This window comes from Ischnura elegans, chromosome 1 (genome assembly GCF_921293095.1).
Source record: "Ischnura elegans chromosome 1, ioIscEleg1.1, whole genome shotgun sequence".
NCBI lineage: Eukaryota > Metazoa > Arthropoda > Insecta > Odonata > Coenagrionidae > Ischnura > Ischnura elegans.
In genome coordinates, this window is record NC_060246.1 from 65,336,997 (window position 1) to 65,358,525 (window position 21,529).

The 21,529-nt window shown below is 34.8% G+C and overlaps 1 protein-coding gene across 2 annotated transcripts in view; it reads left to right on the forward strand.

Annotated features, from left to right (window-relative positions):
* Window positions 1–357: 357 nt before the first annotated feature.
* Window positions 358–21,529, forward strand: part of LOC124162364 (ran-binding protein 10) — a 66,366-nt gene continuing 45,194 nt past the window's right edge. For both annotated transcript variants that reach the window (XM_046538878.1, XM_046538886.1), the window contains exons 1-4: window positions 358–572; window positions 12,823–12,934; window positions 13,305–13,357; window positions 13,516–13,706. In XM_046538878.1, the coding sequence (XP_046394834.1) occupies window positions 380–572; window positions 12,823–12,934; window positions 13,305–13,357; window positions 13,516–13,706 (549 nt within the window). In that variant the 5' untranslated portion in view covers window positions 358–379. The remainder of the gene's footprint in view (window positions 573–12,822; window positions 12,935–13,304; window positions 13,358–13,515; window positions 13,707–21,529) is intronic.

Consider the following 21,529-nt stretch of genomic DNA (forward strand, 5'->3'; position numbering starts at 1 on the left):
CGTCAAAAATAAAATTATCTAAATTTGAACAAAAGTAAATTATTAGTAAATAAGTAATTCTCTTTCGTAAACAAATAAACTTCAATTGCATTTTAAGAGAAAATTGAAATACGAAATTATGACAACACCACAACATACGACAATGAAAAAAAACGGGGTCGTCCAAGCTATCTTAATACATAGAGTGTATTGATTAAAACCAACATTTTATGTAATAAAAATCACTTGTCAAGAAGCGGAGAATATTTTATCACTTTCGAAAGCAATGTTCCAAAACACAATGCGCTTGTTGCCATAGTAACATTTACACTCTGCCACCTATTCAATTCCATCGCAACTATTATGTGACGTAACCATCCAGGAGCCTAGTAAATTAAAAATGGCTGCTCCAAGTACAGGACGGACCCAAATGGATCCTCAAGGAGGCACTCCTGCTGGGCTCATGGATCGTTTAAAGCTTCTTTACCCAATGGTCGATGAAGAAGAAACTCCTCTACCGAGGTCTTGGAGTCCTAAAGATAAATACAACTACATAGGACTGTCCCAAAATAATTTACGAGTGCACTATAAAGGTAAGTGTTGCAGCTCTGCATTCATTAGCTTTATGCGTATGAAGGATTATGCTTCTACCAGGAATATTTTCATCCGTTTTGATTCTTATATTATTTGACTTCTGCCCTTCGCTTCCCTTATATGCGTCTTGACTTGAATATGATTGCTTGAAAATGCCTGTCATTGAGAGATTGCTTGGGAAAGCTTGTTTCGTCTATGTCATCGACCAGTGAACTCCGCTGCCATGTCTCCAAACAAAGAAATCAGCTGATCAGGTTGTGTCATGACGCAAGTGATAACTTTTGTAGAAAATGGGTAGAGCTTTGGTATCTTACTGCAATTTTTGCGGGTGTGTGAACGTTTTGGATGAATGTTTTATATTTCGTATAAAAAAAATAATTTTAAAAAGATAGAATTCTTGCAACGTAATGTTTAATGGCGACAACATGAATATTATTGTTTTTATGATCATATGTTCCAGAAAAAAATTGTCGAAGGAAATCTTCCCTACGTGTTGTGGACCTCGGACGAAAATTCGTAATTGTTAAGTAAATCACGAAGTAGCGCTCTGCTATATTTTCTATTATTTTATCTGGTAGATGTCACGTTTTCGAGGATATTATTGAGGCCTCCTCCCTAGCCTTGATTTTCGGAGTGTGAACTTGGTCTTAGTATTTTATTTTTTGCGTCGAACAGCTGTACTCTCATAGGTCTCCAATTTTATCGATATTTTTCCATTGGTTAATGTCATTCAGGTTCATTATTATTCCTGCTGTAAAATTAATACAATGTCTTAGTTATCAATTTGCGTTTTTTTCATTTCGTGAATCATTAGTTCTTCATTTTCTAAAATGGTAGGAACACCTTGCGCAACATCACGGAGAATTATTTATTAATATAGTGATATTAGCCTTTTAATGCAGTAATCTCGTTAGATAGACGTTTTCAAGTGAGGACTTTATAAATTCGTTCTTGATTGATGGGTTTTTACTGCCCCATGACGAATTGATCGCGGATATATGAATTTTATTTCATCTGCAGTATGTAATGGCTCGAAATGTTGTTTTTAATAGTTTATATAGCACTATCCGCCATTTTGAAGCCATTATTGCGCAGATTTCAGTTCGTTTCCGTCAGTGTCTATTTTAATTCTTTCTCGTGGTTCTGCAAGGGTATTTCTTCTTTTCCATTTTCAAGGCCGTGCACTGGTCTCGAACTCTGCCCTCCATCTATATTGTGTCTTCTCGTACTTCATGCCCAGTCGATCCTGATATATTCCGTATTATTTTTATTATGGCTCTTATATTTTTAGGAAATTTGCGATTGCATTTATCTTGCCCATGATTATTTTCTCGTTGGTGGAAAAGGGTTACGATTACGCATCAGCTGTGACGATCGAGGGAAGTAAAATTTGCTTGAACTACCCGCGGAGAGAACGGAGATGTCTATTGACTTACATTCGAAATATTTATTATTCTGGTGTTGGGTCTAGGTCGGGATAATGTTGCTTAGAGGAACGTAAAAATGGTATTCGTCTAGTGTTAGGGAAACTCCGTATTCCTCTGGACCTTGAATACCAAAGAATTCTTAGAGAGTCCTTAGCGAAATTGAGAGAATGACCATTTGGCATCAAATCCATCTCTGAGCGCTGGAAACGTAAATTATAACATCGGCAAACGTAGGATTGATATCCGACGGATATTTTAACGAGTTTTTAAATTACTAACAGCCGAAAACTGTCTCATTGACTGGGCGAAAAATATGCCTCCTAAGGAGATGATCGACCTTTTTCCTGAATTGAGAAATGGATACATGTGTGTAAATGTTATTCAGAGCGTTGGTGGATTTCTCTTCCAGTTCCTGGAGCGTTGTTATTTAAGTGCTGTGACATGATGATGAATTTTCCAGAGTACTTAGTTTGTTGACTCTCCTCACTTGAAGTCGAAGCATGGAATTTAGGAAACTTACATCATTTGTACCTTCATCTCCGGATATATTTATGTGTAACAATCTTATTAATGAATTTTCCATGGCTTTTAATAGTTTGATATGGTGATTTAATTGTCATTGTTTTGTAAAAATGAATGTGGCATTAATTATGCCTAAATGATAAAATAAAGCTAGTGATTGATACCCAAATCAAATGATCCATCTCCTATCACAGTTATTTTCCCAGAATTTCTGAGAATAATTGTCTCCATTGAATAATGATGTCGTTACATAGAATCTTCCCTTCTCTGAGTAAATTTTAATTGAAAATAGGTTCTGTTCTATGACGGAAACACAAACCTACTGCGTATTTATTCATGCTTATACCTACCTGGAGAACAGAATTAATATCAGATTTGGGACCGCACCCATCTTCTAATTTATTGGTTTTCAAAGCTCAACCTGCCGTTAATACTTACTCATATAATTTGTTCTCCGATGTTAAAAAGAATCATCACCACACCAATGATGTATGAGAAATGCCTCATCTATCTATGATTTAGAATTTGTGTAGAACTAAATGTGTGCCATTGTTTAATATTACCCTCAAGGTAGGTGAACTTTTTCAGTGAAGGGAAATTTGTAATTTCACTCTTAGGTGCTATTGCACTCTACTTCCTTTATTTTAAAATTTCTGCAGTGTTTAACCTGGTAGCTTTTGCAGGCAGAGAAGCCTGGTGGATGGCAGTGGGCATAGCTTGCGCAATATGTGTTCTCTTTGTTTTCTTTCTGGCATGAAAATCTAATTTTGATAGTTTTGAAGCATGCTTCAATGTGAAGCCTTTAACTTCAATTATTAAAGCTGAAAGTTGCTTCTAATTGTGGAACGAACATGGTATCTGAGGAAAGTTACAGAATTCTTGTGACTGATGTTTGCGTTTTGTAACACTCTTAACTAGAATATGAATTATGGGCAACCTTAGTTACGCTATTTAGCAGGTATTTGTGAGATTGTGTTATGATCAATAATATATTCCCTCCATCTTCGCTCTCTTTATACCATGTTACTCAACCCAAATGTTATCTAGATAAGTAGTTGGCCAACAAGCCAAAGTACATGCATATATTTGTGCTGTCCTGAGAAAGCTGTGAACACTTTTTTTAAGTAATGAGCTCGCAGGTCTTGGTATATTGATTTTAGAAAAAAATGTAGTTTCTCAACTTCTTGAGTCAAAATAATAGTTGCTATGTATGTAATTAAAATATTAAATGTGAAATAATATTTTGACTTATCTTTGAAAGGCAGCATGAGGGAATATACTCTTGTTGCATATTCTTGCAATATTTCGTAGTGTGCAGTTCTTGATGGGCAGTACTATCTGCTGTTGTCTGTATTGTTGGAGCTGTCAAGTAAGGTGTGGCAATTTGTGTATATTGTTAAGATAGTGTGACAGTAAAATAGCTGTGACTAAGTGTAATTTTACTGTCATTTGGGAAAGTCATTTATCAATCACAATATTTGTAGCAGGATGTAGAGTGGAAGTGTTGTATACCTCCCTTTGTCGTTAAGAATTTTTTTCATATTCATAAGGAAATAGGCTGGAGTAGAGTTACAGACTCAGCATGCTCGATATATTCTCCATGATAACAATATAAGTAGTGTTTTATTACCAACGCGCGTAGTGGAGTTAAATAACTTTTAAATCATCTTTGAAAATAATTAATGTACTTGTTTAATTTTTACCTATGCCTTCATAAAATGCGTATATTTTGTCAAAAAGGGCAGCAGAAGTTCTTAAATGAGTCTATATTTTATAAGATTGGCTGTATTATTTATCTTGTGGACTAAGGACTGTGAGTTTGACATTGCTCCATGGAAAAAGTTTAACATTGTTCATATTAACTCATAGAAACTGTTGCTGGTTACTTCATTATATATTTTTTATGTATGTAATCCTAATGAGATATTTGGACATTGTGATATTATTTTTAGAGAAATTTGATCGCTATTTTATGGCAAGTCACCAAGTTTCTATAGCTATCCATGCATAATTTTAGTGCTATGTCACTATAAAAATTAGCATTATTACACATATAAGTAATTTTCTCTCTCAAACTCTCAAAGCTTATTGTTTCTCTTAATTTGTGTACCACTACATCATAAAAGAGTTGCCATTAATGAATGGACTCTTTTTTATGTATCGCCTTCCTCGTTCCCTTTAAATCATTGAATCTCAATTCATTTCATGCATACTTATTTGCATGTGTTATTCCATGATCCTCTGCATTTGAGCATCAAGTCTGCCTTCCCCAATCCCATCCTTGGAGTAAAAGATAGCAGACTTTTTTTTTTCATTTTTTTCACATGAATATGCCAAAGTATGTAATAATACTTCAATTTAGTATCACCTATAGCATATAATGTTAGGTGAGTGGGTGAAATGCATTTTAGGCTATAGCATTATATAATTCAATAATAATTCAAATCCAGGGTTCTTAAGTGTGAGACATATATTAGGTGTTTGAAATATTATATTGTACATATTTATTGCATTGTATATATGTATGTGTTTAATGAATCAGTGTGTGATAGTCTGGTTTCGTAAAGGTTTTAAACATGTTATTGATTTCCTTAGATGGTCCTAGGAAAGTGCACACCTACCAAATGTTATTTAGACATAAATATTTCTATTAACATGTACTGTAGTCAAAATCAAGTTATGGGACCATATTTCTTGGAATTTCGTAAAAAATGGGTAACATTAAGTGTAATATTCCTGGAGCAAGTCAAAATATCAAGAAACCATGCACTCAAACAGCTGTATTCACACAATCACCCTTCAAAAGCTTTAATTTTTTGCCACCAGGTGTCAGTTACTTTGTTTGGATTTTCAAATTGTCATTCAAGTCACTGTTAATTTACCAATACTTATTGATATTTTGAATGCTAGATTTTCCTGTTAGACTTGCCACATTTTAATTTTATTGGTCTTTTGAGCTGTACCGGTATAGTTCTTGGTCTTACTTGTTTATTGCTAAGCTCATTGGAAATTGGGAGTGTATGCCATTTTAAATGTATTGGGCCAGGAGTTGGCATTCCTTTTTTTTTATCTTTAACATTCAAGTATTTTAATGACATGAAGGTCTAGATAACATTTAGCTCTACATATATTGCCAATCACCGAGCAAACTTTTTATATGGTATTTTTTAAAGTCTTCTGGGTGCAAACATTGTAATCAAGTTAATTTGCTTGGGTGGAAACAGGAACTTAAAATAATCATGACTGGGCACTAAAAGCTTCATCTGTCGTCGCTGTTGTCGCTGGAGAGAATTTATTCGCATAGATGGCAGCACTGTAGCTAGTGTGAAACATCTTAGGAGTTTCATGGTGGTTGTACGGGAGTGATCTTTTTTCAGCATACTTTCGAATATAGAGAACTATTACATACGTGTCATTATTTCAAGTCTAGCGTTCATTTTCATGGCATCACATATGCCATGAAACGGAATAACCTGTTCACCACTCAGAAGACGTATTTCACTGATAAGCTGCTGAGAGAAGTATTAACTGTTGTTCCATTCGGTACGGTTTGTTCTTAATTATACATTGTTCATAGACCTAATGAAATCCTAGCAGATGATATTTAATGATACACTAAATGCAAAGTTCGGGGGCCTACACTAGGGTTATTTTCACATTCCTATTGCAGAGAAGAATATAGTGTGTTTTAAAAATGCTATTCAGGGCTTCGTTCGAAATTTAAAGGATATAAATTTGTTGTTTATAACCTCTTTTATAACATACATTGATTTAATAAAATCACCTCTGGTCTGGCAATATGGCATAGCATCATACATCTCCTTGAATTGGAATTATGTGCTTACAACTCAGGAAGTTGAATTCCACTGATAAGCTTTTGAGATAAGTATTAACTATAATCCAATTCTGTAGGGTTTGTAATTGATTGACGCTGTTGGTTGGTCTGTTTAAAGCCTAGGAGACGGAATAACGAGGCAGAGAATGTCAAGTTAGGGGGCTTATTTAATAGTTCTCCACGCATTCATTTCAGATAACAAAGATTTTTAATTGTGAAAATACATTTCAGTGATTAAGTCAGTATTTAAAAGATAAAAAATCATATAGAGAACCTTTTCTGTTACGTCCCAACCAGGTAAATTAATAGGAGCAATGGGCTATCTTAGTGCTGCCATCCATTGCGTATACCACGCTTTTATACCAGATTTTAAATGGGGAGGATCTTCTGGATATATTTTATTAGGATTTGAAATAATAGTTAACATTTCCTCTAATTTTTTATAAGTCTTGTTTTTCTGTTGAGAGTCACTTGTTTTCACTATCTGTCTACTTCAAGTATCTGCCATTTGTATTAGCTGCATATCAATGTTTTAACAAGTATTCTTATGACTATTGCTTCATTTTCGTAATCAAATTATGCTGCAAAAATGATTCCTTATTCATATTTTAATGAAAGCGAATTAAATATTGATGTAGAAGTACTGGGTGTTTTTTGTGCGCCAGGAGAAATACACATCCTTCTGATTAATTCTCAGTATTTGAGAATGATATACAGTTGTAGAAACTAGGAATGGATTGGTTAGAATTTTTTGTTAGTTCAAATTATTTTTTGGTTATTGGTATCAGTTTTCAGTCCCATTTTGGTTATCGTTCTTGATCAAGTGTTTCCTTTTCAATGGTTCATTTTTAAAATTTTCATCAGTATATTTTGAAAAATGCCTTATGCAACTCTGTTGGTTATCTCAAATGTTATTGCTTCCAGATCATTGCTAAATTAAAAAAAAATATTTGCATTATAAATTATATTCTTGCTCTAAAACTTCATGGAATGTGAGAACTGTGCATAAGAGGGGTGGCAGAATCTTGACTTAGGCCCTGGTGTAGTGCATTAAAGTTTTGATGATGGAGTTCTCAGATTTTAATGCGTAATACATAATGCAGTGTAATAATTATTTAATACATGGTTATATTAAAAGTGCATGAGTAACATATTTTTCTAGGGTTATTCAAGGCCTTAATTTTCAGTTGATGTAAAGGTTTCAATTTGGGTTTTGTGCAAATTACTTCAGTGCTGACTCTTTTAGGTTTTGATTCTGTTTCTTAGCTCAAGAACCAGAGAGAATGATCACCAACAAGGTGACAAGATGAACTGACCCATCCACTGTTAAAACCATCTTGGTTGATGAATTCCTTGAAATTTATGTGAGGTGTATTTCTTTTAAGTGCACTCTTCTTTTTGCAGTTTTGGCACCGATAGGAGTGCAAAGATGTGTGCAATAAATGAAGTTAGTGCGATAAAATTATTCAGCTACAACCTGAAGTTGCTATACTTTTTCTTGCTTAGGAACAACGAGCTGTTTTGAATCTTAACTGACAGAATTTGTCATCCATGAAAAGGTATCTGATTCTTAATATGAAGATGATATTGATGTGGGGTTGGGGGCTCCCAAAGAATTTTTCTTGTGATGCCCAAAACTAGTAGCTATTAAATTTCAGACAATTTAAGAACTTAGAAAGAGGTTTATTTCGTAAGTGCTATAATTATTTATATAGATAGGTTTTATAAAGGTTTGGTAGTTGGGCTCCACTTTGATTATGAAGCCCATGAGCCCAAAAAAGTTGCCATGTATGGTGTCTTGTTTGTCATCTTTGAGAATTAACTGATTAAATTGTATTATATTCCCATTTCACCCGTTCAGCTTGGACTGTGCCCTTATTTTCACATCACTGGTGTCAGTGTTGTGTTATCACAGTACTCACTAAATAGTATGAATTAGAATAAAGAAATTAGAATTAAGTGTTTTTTTTTGCTATGACTATGTATAAAAATCATAAATGGCTGATGGATCATTCTAAGATTTTGTTTGGCCTATGTTTGCTATTCATAAAAACCTACAACACCGCTTAGAATAACATTCTAATGAAAAGCCACTTTGAATTCTCTGCTCTCTTGAATCTGGGAATGGGATAGGGAAGACAGTGTTGCCTAAGTCCCCCAAATGTCTTCAGGCAGCCCTGTTATTTCTTTTATTCTTTTATACTCATTACTAGGGCAGAAAAGTTGCACCATTTGCCCTTAACACATCCAATGCGGGCCCGATTTTCATGATGGTCGTCAGAATCGGCTGATAAAATCAGAAAAAAAAATAGAGTGTGCTTTTTGCATCATAACTTCTGTTCAAATCCTGCTATTTACAAACGGCGCACACAGGTTGAAAGAGGAAAGCATGCTGAAGGCCATGCACACAATCGGAAGACTCGGAAGTGGATATTGGTCACTTACGGAGGCGAAGAAAGGCAGAGCGACGTCAATTGACGTGCTCCGCATTGAATGAGTTAAAGATACGTTAAGAGACAGATGTATAACAGCAAGATGATATGTCTATTTTTTGAGTGGGAGTCATTAAATTTTTAAATGAGAAGGCAAATTGTGTATGATAATTGTTATCCATATAGTTTTTATTTTAGAATTCAGATGATTGGAATTTTTAAATAAAAGTATTGTGTGCTGTTAGGTTGCGTTTGTGGTTACACTTTTATTGGTCTTGTTATATCGTCTGTCATTGATCATTTGCATGGATGAAATTGGGTACAAATTTACTTATTATTAACCCTTTGAGGCATTCATTACATCAAAAAATATCATAAGATTGGTGAAAACTTGTGCTCCCAACTCAAACTAGCTTCATTCTGGTGATAGAAAATAAATTTTATAATAAAATATTCTACACTTTGTCAGATCGTCGCATCACTCTACCACAAAGTGAAATTGTCAGCCATTGACTGGCTCTATTCTGCCACCACCTTATTTTTTTATAAGATGTTTATGCCTTTTCATTATCTCTTAGTTAAACAGTTTGTGAGAAGGTGCTCCTTTTTGTTGTTTTCCATGCTAGAGGAGCCTGATGGAAGATAGCTCACACTTCGATTTTTGTGTGCATTTATCCAAGGCCACCTGTTCACATATGTACTTGAATATGTATTCTTAGCTGGGCAGAAACGATAGTGGTGGACACTAGTTCTGTCTGCCACTAATGGCAGCTGTATCTCAGCCCCTATGAGTCACATGCTAATGACACAGGTATACAGTGGTGGCTATTAGGGGATGGTTTGCACGACTTTTAGTAGCCATAACTAGGTTCTGACTGTAGCCAAGTTTGTGCTTCGCCTTAAATCAGTGGAGGAAAGCAGTATAGTTGTGTCAAATTTCAGGGTAACTACAATTTCAGCCACGTGACAAATTTTTGGGGGCAGGAAGTGGAATGTGATGAAGGACAAGCTTTTGCCAGTCTTCAATCATGTTCTTATATTTTGAGACTTATTTGAACTTCTCAAGCTGAGGTAAATTCTTATGTAAAAGTCTCGCATTTTATGTCATTTATGAAAAATATAATTTAGAATCTTTTGTGTGACACTTCATTGCTGCATTTTCACGGTAAAATGTGTGGCCACGGTATCAAGTAACACTAATCTCAGAAGTTTGAAGCAGTATTCTTTTGTTCTTGTATTCTTGTGTTCTTTTGTATGCCTTCAGGGGCCAAATTGACAAAATTATGGGAATTTATTCATGTCAGATGGAGCCTGGAAGGGGCTAAAAAAGTATTAGAATTTAGGAAAGCAAGTGATTTTAGATGGCTCACATGCTCAGTCTGTCAACCGGTAGGTTTTTTGTAATCATGAGAGTAGAGCTCACCCCAGACAAAGCCATAGTGATTGGAGATACACAAATTAGGGTAGGGAGGCCACTTCCTTGTTCAGAGCCTCCTTAAACCCCATGGATTTGTTTTCAGAATGTCTCAAGGCTTCTCCCAAGATTTGAACCTTCAAACACTTTGATTAGTAGCTGAATGCTCTTCACATCTAAACCACTATGCTCCTGCAGAGGTGGTTATGTTTCCAATCATGAATGTACAAATTGAAACTTCATGTACAAAATTATGCAATGTGCGATTGTCTGTCTCCTTTAGTTCACATTAGAGGCCTGCTGCCGGGTAGAAAATCTGAATCTTCCTAAACTGGGACACTTATTCTTATCAGGCCCACTTTGCTTTTTGACAGGCACGCCCGTAAGGAAAGGGTGTCCATTTACCTACCACGCACTGAGCTGTGGCTCACTTGCCTTGCAAAGAAGGCAGTGGGGTTGCATTGTTCTTAATTATTTGCATAAGGTTTTTCTTGACCACTTTATTTTCAATAGTTAAATTTTTTTTAGTTTTGGCCATAAATTTTATTCTTTACTGCCAACAATTTGGAATCTCTTAATTTCTCCATGTTTAGGGCTAAAATTCTACCGCTTCAACATTAAACATTATATGAAAACGTGTAGAAATTGTGACATAAATGGGAAAAAGTGGGAAAATCCTAAATGATTAAAAAGAAACACAACTGATAGTGGTTCTTCAGTATTAAGGTTTTGATAATGTATAGAATTGGATGTGAGAGTGAACTTAAACCCTAAATACAATTGATAATAAATAATAATACTGCCCTCCACATCTGGTTTAAACTGGGAGTGGCACTGAATGTATAAATTTTTTAACTCTCACAGAAATGAATAATGGCCAACAATGATATAATTATCACATTTGGGGAATTGTCACTGGTATTGTGTTCCCAAGCAAAGCAAACATAACACGTTGACCTTGGATTTTTTCCATTTTAGTCCAATATTACTGAGAGATAATAACTTTAAAAAATTTTGTAGTTGTTTCCTTTCTTAACTAAATATAAATCAGTATATTTTTACCAAATAATGATCTAATTTTTAAAAGTATAAACATATTTGGCTGCCTCATAATTAGTGAAACTGATAAACGGCAGTAGGTAGGCTTTAAATGACAAAGAGTGATACTCAAGGTCATACACATGGTATACTCCCTGTGTGACAAGTTGTTTTAATGTACCTTTTGAACTGTACAAAAAATGTAGTGGTATGATCAGCAGACATTCCGTTAAAATAGTCTACATTAATATCAAAATTATCAGTTAGTTTTTCATCTCTTAGACAACAGTGTGCATTTGGGAATGGCCACAGTAATGACAGCTTTGTTGACAAATGGTCTACTTCATCTATTTTTTCCTTAATAGTATTGTTTAATGCATTCTCAAAGCTATGTCTCTGTAAATCAAAGCATTAGATCAAATCTTAAGCTGATGATACAAGCTTTTTGGGAGATTAATCTCCCATTTTTAGCCATATTTGTCAAACATACAAGCAACTGGATACCAATATTTTAGAGAAGTTATGGAATAACTTATTGCTGATTCCTAATTTGTTCAACTATTGTGTCGGCAAACAGCAAAATTATCTTAATCACGAGTGGAGAATCTAGAATCTGCTAATACACACACTGCTTTATGGGTAGGAGACTTGAAATTAAAATTTGCAGTAAGAGCTGTTCTTATTGGATTTATAGGTGCCAATTTCATTTTCATGACAAAGATAAGGCAAGTGGAAATGAAGGCAGTATCCTATGTTTACAAGATAATTCCTTTTTAAAGATCAGATGATTTTTAGTTCTGTTATGTATCAAAAAAAAGCATGTGAAACAATTCATTTAAAGCATTCTTACTTCCTAAGTTTTTAATCACAAATATATTCAACCCATCTTGAGCGTTAAGTACAACATTTTCTCTTCACAAGCCTCTAGGTGAACATACGTTGATTGAGCAAAACACTCTTATTATCACATTAAGTGCAGTACATGGTTATATCCTGATCTTGATGATGAACTGAAAATATTCGTCCTCTGATGATATTATCCCTACTAATAGGCTAAATGTAATTCGGTTTTATGATGCACTGGAAGTCATAATCACCATCAATTAGGCTTAATGTAAGGTTTGTTATTGAAATTTTGCTATTTTTGATTCCAATGCTAATGAAGATAAATAAATCTAATCAGGTATTCCCATCCCGCCCTTCCATCCCTATCGTCGGGCTCTCATCGTGGCGATGCCTCCCATCCTTTTTCCTTCCTCTGTCCTTCCCCTCTCAAGATGGTGTGTACAGATAAGTCTCAGGCTTGGTTCCCAGCCCTCGAGAGTGTATTTAATGTGGGCCCGCCCTCGGTTCCCGAATCCACTGTAATTTTTCCCACCTTGAAAATTTTCCCACCAAACCTTGAAAATTTTCCTGGAGAAGCTTAAATAAATGCATTAAATAGCCATTTTAATTTGTAATTTTCAAATGTTTGCTTTGAAAAATCTTTTCCACTCATTAGCAGTAAGCATGAGTTCTTGCATTACCAGGGTGTTATCATTTTACAAGTTGGAGGTAATTTCTGATTTATTTTGCTTGCAGGTCATGGAAAGACACACAAGGATGCTGCCAGTGTCCGTGCAACTTATCCAATTCCACCAGCATGTGGTTTATATTATTTTGAAGTGAAGATAGTTAGTAAAGGAAGAGATGGGTACGCATTTATTCAAATGAGTTGAACTAAGATGAAAATGTCGAATGACAATCTTTTTTTGAAAATGAATATTCTTCAGTCATTTTTCTTTGAGTATCGTTGTAGTAAAGAATAGTGAAGCTCTGTGAAAAGTTAAAACACTCAATATCTGCTTGGTATTCAGTTAATTGAATCCCAACAGTTGATGAATGAAACTCGAGGAATGATTTTGTCCTTTTTTATGCTTGCAAAAGATAGTCAATGTTAACTTCTCCAAGTTTATCCTAGAAATCCATTAGCTAATATAAGTGTACTAGTAAACTGACTGGCTCTGAATTAAACACAATTGTGCTCCCAATGCTACTTATTTGCTCATTCTCCTTTGTTACAGATACATGGGCATTGGATTATCTGCCCAAGGTGTAAATATGAATCGCCTTCCAGGTAATATTGATTAAATTCCTGCTAAACTGTGTATATTCTTTTATAAATAAAAAGAAATACTTTAATCAAGTTGTAATCATCATCACTTTACTTACATACACTTTCGGTCAGCCATTAACAATATTATTGACTCCTTATATTCCTCATTTCTTCTTTAGGTTGGGACAAACATTCTTATGGATACCATGGAGATGATGGACATTCATTTTGTTCCTCTGGAACTGGTCAGCCATATGGTCCAACTTTTACTACTGGTGATGTAATAGGCTGTGGAATCAATTTGGTGGATAATACCTGTTTCTACACAAAAAATGGTCACAACCTAGGAATAGCATTCACAGATTTGCCGGTAAGTATTTTATTATGTTTTAACTTATAAATTAGTTCAAGGAACCATCTAAGTTTTAGCATTATATTCATTTCTATTAGTTACTTCACAATTAACACTATGTAGATTATAGAATGCAGTTCCACATAGCTGCTGAGAGATACTGGTCCCCAAGACAAATTGCTGATGGTGATTTTTTGCAGACTCTACCCTTCATTGTTCAGTAATGATCACTCATTCTCAGGCTATTCCAATTTAGCTTTCATAGCAATTTGACCATCCTACCACCTTTGCCCTCCCCTCTCAGCAGCACTGTGGATTCAAGCAGGTGGAAGCCTCAATTGATGAGTTTTTAGACCGCCAGAGACTAGCTACCAATGTGTTTTTACTGTCACCTCATATTGCACATCATGAAAAATTCAACGGCAAAGCCAAGGCCTAGTAAAAATTTTCCCTTTGTAGAATTTTTGCTCTTAGAAACCCTCAAAGAAACTCTGTGATAAATGTATGTATCAATTTCATTTTATGTATTAATGTTGCAATTCAATGTGTTCTTCAGAATCACTTGAAGCACGAAAAAAATACAATGCCATTACTAGCTCTGTTATTTGAGGGAGATACAAATTTTCCTTCCCGTGAGGATTATTGAGTATTATGTATTGGGGCAGTATTTCACTGCAAGAAAAAATAATATAATCTTGTTGGTTGTCAGCTACATTTGGTATGTGTATTCTTGAGTCATGGTACGTCTTCTCATATTTCGTTGATGCTGGTGGTCACATAGCTGTTGAATTATTTTCAATTCTACATAGTTCTTGATATATTGTAATTTCTTATTTAATTTTCTCTCTGAAGTTGGCTATTTAAGACTTTCCTGCGATCCTCATTAGATGAAAGGAATTTGCCATTACATGCTCAGTATATTTAGTCTTATGGATTTGTCTGTTGGATGTGCATTCTCTTTAGCCACCCATTTGGCCGTCATTTTGCTGAGGCGATGGAAAAGATAAAATTGGCAAAATTCCAGGAAATTTTCCAATAAGTAGATATTCCATTGGTTAGAATTCATCATTAACGATCTTCTACTGTATCTGAGAGGCTGCCATTACTTAGTGCAATTGGTTTCAGTTACTCTTCCACCGTTTGAGTCTATTTCGTATGTTTCCTTTTTACGCTTCTAATAAGAACCTTAGTATGGGAAGCTATAGCCATTTGCAGCCTCCAAAAGTAAATTTCTTGTATACTGTGGCTTTTAAAGGATTGGTATTACATATAAGGGATACTGGCTGTTCAGTCTTTTTTGTCTGTGATTGTTATGTGCCCCAGTTATTTAATACTTGATTTGCACTTATCCGTTCTTGGCATTTGTAGTAACGTTATTGAGAAGTTCCTTTGATTTTTCAGATGCATAAATTAAGCTTAGTGTTAGGAAATGGATATAAATGTATCAAAATTAAAATAAAAAAATAAATTCTTGTAATCTTGAGTTCCACGAAGCAGTCATTTATGATTTCATGAAAGCAAATTACACCAAAATTTGGAATCAAAATCTATTGATTTGAAACTTTTGGTGACTGATTTATTATGTTCTTGAGTGTACCCTCTGTGCAGCCTTTTGGATAGAGTTCCGTGATTTAACAAACGATTCCACCATTTGTCATGTTAGTTTTTGGAAACATTTGTTCTGTTGCAATATGGCTATGGAACTTTTGCTTATTTTTGTTGTACTTTCTCATCTCACTTTTACTCTTAGCACTCATGATATGACTTGGAATAGTGAAAACCAATGATTTGTTAATTTCTTCAAGTAAACACATTAAATGATGCCCGTTTATTCATGAAAAATACATAGTATACTAGGTTTGCTCTCCTTAAATCTTGGAACTCTTGGATTTATTAATTATAAGTGATTAATTCACCCTGTAGGTGTGAATGCCAGCATGGGCAGTAATCAAAAATAATAATTGCAGAAAATAATATGAGTCGGTAAATATGTTTTTAATCAGGCTAATTTTGTTTATGTGCTTAGTCATTAATTTCAAGTAGTAATTTTCCTTGTTTCGAAAATGGCATAATATCACGTGTCTCTTCCGAGTACATTTCCATATGTTGATGAATACATCTTTTGGGAAAAATGTAATAAAATTTTTTGCTCAATTAGTCATGCTCTTCAAATCCAAATAGCCAGCTATACAAAGTAATTTGATGCATGCATCATCAACAATTTTGAAAATAATAATTATATATTAAAAGACCATACACTAAGAATACTCCTTCTAAGTACATATTTCTTTATTGGAAACCATTGCCATTTTTACTAGCATGCTTGTTACTCAGCTTCCTTCAAAAGAAATTCGGCATACTCATGCCCCATATGTCAGTTTCAATAATTATGGTTCAGGTTGCGCTCTAAAGAAGATTTGTAAGCACTTGGTTTCATAGCCTTCGGCTCAATTATTTTCCACTGAACAGTACTGTATTTAATGGTGCTCGCATATTAGTCCTCCACTTCCCACAGCCTAGCAGCAGCTATTTATGCTGGGTATGAGAGACAGAGGCCTCAGAGGATCTCAGATTGCTGAGCTTGCCCTTGCTCCGAGGCTTCTGACAGAGAGAATTGCCATATGCACAACCATCTTTTGACCATACCCAGAAAATTCAAAATCTTTGCTTTTGGCAAGTGATAATCTCAACTTTCCTGGCAATCTGGGTGTGTGCTGGGAAAACTATACTCACCTAACTTACCCCCTATGCATGCTACTGGTGTAAACTAGATTTTAGTACCAGGGTGCTTGTAATTGAAAGACCATCAGCCCAAGCTTGCTTGTAAAATAGCTATTACTTTTTTGTCTAATTTATCATGTCATAAATTGTTCATGTTATTTCTCAAAGAATGATACCATGAGAATCATTAATTTTTTGAATCCTTTATTCTCCTAGAGGGTGATAAGAGATTTAACCTTCTTAATGTTGGACATTGTCTTTACCCTGTGATCTTATTAACATCCTCAAACCCAGCATTTAGCAGCAAAATAATGATCCCTATTTTTATGATTTTTCTTAAATGAAAATGCTGATGGTAAGTGTGATGGTGGTATCGGTCCTTCTAACAATATGTTCATACTCTAGCTGTAACCTATATTTAGACTTAGATAGAGCAACTTCCACCTGTGTATTCAAATTTTTATCATTCTTTTTTATATTTTTGTAATACTTTCTTTCTGTAGTTAATTATAGTTATCCTCCTCCTTATTAAGTGTTAGCAAAGCTGGCTGAAATTCTATTACATTAAGTATCTTTCCTGGTTTATTTTTTGTTTAGATGCCAATCAAGTAAGTAATTGTGGGCTTCATAGCTTGGGGTCCTGTGCTCAACAGAGTCAAAAGTGTTCTTGAGAAAGATGAAATCATCTTTAAAAACTGTTGGTTGCTGATATTCCAGTATGAAATGGTTATAAAAAATATTTATTGATGTTTGTCCAATAAAAGAAATACTTTGGAATTGACTGGCTCAAGAATTGTGATGTGATGTATCCTGAGAGAAGAAGACTGTTGTGCTTTGGTGTCTGGATCCCTTATCCTTTACCTTTTCCTTGGCAAGTGAGATGGTTGGTCAGTTGCAGCATTTATTATGGATGAAGTTTTACCTTAATAAGCTTTTGATTCAGCTGTTGCCACGCTTAACAGGAAATACCATCCTCTACTTCAGCATCCTTGATTATTTGTAAGTTATATTTTTTGTGTGGAGATATGTGAATGCTACCTTTATTGGAATCTGATCTCAAATAATCTAAGAATTAATTTCTGGGATTAATACCACATTCCTGAACAGGAAGTCTTCTCGGGACTTCTACCAGGATAGGCATGTCTTAGATGCCAATGTTACGGAATCAGACTCGGAACTGAAACTCATCACTGACCTTGAGAAATGCCTATCCTGATGAAACCACTAAGAAGACTCCCAGCTTATTACTGACCTGGACAAAGCTAAATCTTACTACCACACAGATTGTTTTAATTTGTTGTATGAAAGTGAGGTTGTATAACTGTGGCTTTGAGAAAAGTTGAGTGCCCATTGAACAGTTGTAGTAATGGCCCTAAATTCATCATTTGCTCTGTTCCAAATTTTATGTCATCTTTTCATCTCTTTAGTTCAGATTCTCTAATGATTGTCATGCTCTGGGGAAAATGATTGCATCATTGTCTAGTAAAGTCATTCCGTAGGTGGTATGCAGATGAGTTCAAAAATCTCTTGAGATTGCATCTACCATCCTGGACATCCCTGGCATAGCTAGATTCCAGGATGGATGTGATAGTGCCCTCCAGCGCCTTAAGCACAAGATTTCTAACGCTTAGGAAAACAGAAGGAAAATATGCAATGAAGGCTTCAGCCCAAGGGTACCATATATGTGGTGTGTGTGATGTGACCATATATGTAGCGGCATAAATGCCACTTTGAATTCAGAAGAAATGTATGAATACTGTATAGTGAACGTCTGTTGACAGATTGGTTTTCTTGAGATCAGTGGTGTGCCTGAACTAGGGTTGAATAAGTGGCCATATTAACATATTTTTCTCATTCCCTGTCTCCAGGAGGCAGGAAGGTTAGTCGTAGGGTTGTCACGATAGATTAAAAAAGGTCTTAAGTACCAGGGCTCCTGTGAAAAGACCCCCTCCAAACTATGAAATCTGGTGAACCCACCAGCTATTCTAATTATTTATCTTAAGATGAATATTTTCCTCCCTCTCTCGACTAGGCCTGTTTCACCCATTTCACCATCAGTAACTAGAAACAAAACAAACCGACTGTTTGAGATCCTCCTTGTGTGCATTATTCATTCGGATGGTTGTAACTGCTGGTTATCTGTATTCCATCTCTTACTTTTATTTCAACAATGATTTATGAGTGTAATGCACCAATAATATAAAATGATTGCTTTTGATTCTGAGGTTGAAGCACATTTTCATCCAGTTAAGGTTCAGTTGGATACTTGCCAGTGATTGGTTGATTTTATATGTTGATTCTTGGCCTTGAATCATCGTTACGTAGGTATTGCAATAGGCCAAAAATTGATCCATAAAGGCTTGATACCATGAATGGTGCCAATAGTGTACTCTTTGAATTAATGGATTTTATTTTTCTGCTACATATTCATGAAGAAAAACACCCATATTATTAACACAATTTTGATGTATATGCATAATATGATTTAATTTTTAAATTTGAAAAGTTGATTCATAAACCACTTATCCCAGGAACCCTAAGATCAGAAATTAAGCATTCATTTCTTTAACATGGAGACATTACTGGTGGCATAGCTACCTGTGAAATGCCCAGACTGCAACTTAGAGGCAGAGTATCGATGCTGGTGGAAAGGGATTCCTTCACTGAATGATTATTTATTTTGTAGGAGTGTAGGTTGAATTTTTCTATAATTGTTGACGTCAGAATTTTTGGATTCAATGAAACATCAAATTTATTTCAATCTTGTTTGTTGTTAAGTTCTAACTGAAGTGATATGCAGCTGATGTTATGGGGATACTTATTTTTGTCATAGATCTGCATTAGCTTTGGCAGCATTATGAACATGTTAGTATTTCTAAACCTCAAATAATTGTAAGAATTTATTTTGGACAGTTTTAGCTTACGAACAGCGGGGAGCATAATGTTCTGTAAGTTTACAGGGTTAATTTAATTGGAGAGTGTGTGTTCTCCTGATAATTGTGAGAGATAATGTTAGTTAAGGTACAGCCCTAAAGAAAATGTGAAGAGATTGTACTAGATTAAAATAACATTTTTTTAGCTGTATTAATTGAATCAACTTAATTCATATATCCTTGCCACCTTATTCCATCTGGCTCCACCCATGGAATATATTTCTGAAACAGCATATCGCAAACTTATCTGCTCCTGTGCTCTGGCACTCGCACACCAACTGGAGTAATACCCAATGCTTTGGGGCTTAGTAAATACAAGTATGCCCAATTATTAGAGGCAAATATCATCGGTGAATAAAAACTGTGAATTTCATCATAAAAATTCACTCGTCACAAATATTCTTTTTTATCCCAAGAACAATTATTTCTCCTATAGAAATGCTTATTAGCATAAAAATATATTTTAATGGTGAAAACCTTGATGAAGAAGGGTCAAAGCAAATGCTAAAGGAATAAGTTAAGCATTTGTTAGATACACATACCATAAACACTCTATGCTATGTATGTATTTCAACCTCATAACGCTAGAGAAATGCGGGAGTTGTACAGATGGGGAATATTTTTGATTGGTCTAAATTTCACTGTCTCATTGGCCTGCATGATGTAAAAAACATAATTTTCTCGTAACACATTGATAACAAAAGTCTTTAAGGTTCTACACAAAAATATAATATCAACACTTGCAAATATGTATTTATCTACTAATAGGTTGCTTCTATCTATAATTTTTTTTGGAATATGCCATCTGAAATTATTCACACTCTGGAATTTAAAATTGGCTGAAAGCTTCTTTTACTCGAATTGAGATCCATTGGTCAAAGTTGACTTTAATTCTACAGGTTTTGGAAGTTAAGTGGTTCTTTCATTTATATTTCCATGCATAGAAAAACCTCTTCCTGCATCTACACTTGCCACAGGTATCCACAGGGTTTTCACACAATTTTCTACAAAATGGGGAAAATCATTTTAAGGGCAAGAATTATTGGAAGTACTGAAAATTCTTTTCCTTCTTCCTAAAATGATCTAACAGAACACTATAAAGCAGAATAGCCATGAAGTTCTTGAGTTTCTGTTAATGATTTTATGAAGAGATAGCAACAATTGTGCTTAAGTCCTTCACATCAGTTGTCAGTATACACCTTGAGTTAAATAATCTTCCCATGGCTGTAATGATGTTCCGCCGTGGGTCACTGCAGCGATACTTGTATACAAGGAATGACAACTTAATATTAGTCTTAACGCCTATTTGCTTCAGGATCTCATACACTGAAAGTTGCACAGGTTTTCTGAGACTATTTAGAGAAGATACATTTTCTTTTCCAAACTGTGCTTTGCTGACTAGAGTAAAGGAATTCTATAAATTAAGGTTGAGTCGGTTCTTAAATTTTTTCGGTTCTCGGTACCGGTCTGGTTCTCCCCCATCAGTTCTCGATACTTGTTTCCAAGGATGAACTCTAATTATCTGAATTAATGGCTAATTTCAATGAAAAACCACAAGAAATGAATGAAAATATTTTCACGAAGGATGTTGATTAGCAGAAAAGCTTGTAAAAAAAAACTTAGGAATGTCTCCATAATTTTATTTGCCAAGTAAAACAATCAAATAACACATTGTTAAGAATGTATGATCGACCAATATCTCTCATTACGTCAGGCAGCCACTGATTCTTTCTCCAAGTTTTTTGTTGTAACTTGTAAGTCAGATCAAAATACATTCTGTGATGTAGCTAACTTAAATTGTTACTTTAATTGACAATTTATTCGCATGCTTCACTATCACAGTTCTTATGACCTCAACAATAAACTGCTCAACATGCCGGTACAGCGACAACATGGATAAACTGAGCGTTATATTTTGCGGTCCCCGAAAATTCGGTGCCCCTACCAATTATTTATTCAAGACTGACATTTTAAAATGTTCTAGGGACTAGCATTTGAGTACACCACTGAAGTTTCACATCCCTTCTTTTCTCGCTCTGTCGTTTTAATCCATATTATCAGACCAACTATTAAAATGTGGGCTATGAATAAAAAAAAATTGGTGTGAAATTCATAAGGTTTGTTCCTTTCCATTACATAATTATACATTCCATGTCTACAGCTTAAGGTATCCAGTGTTGCATTAGA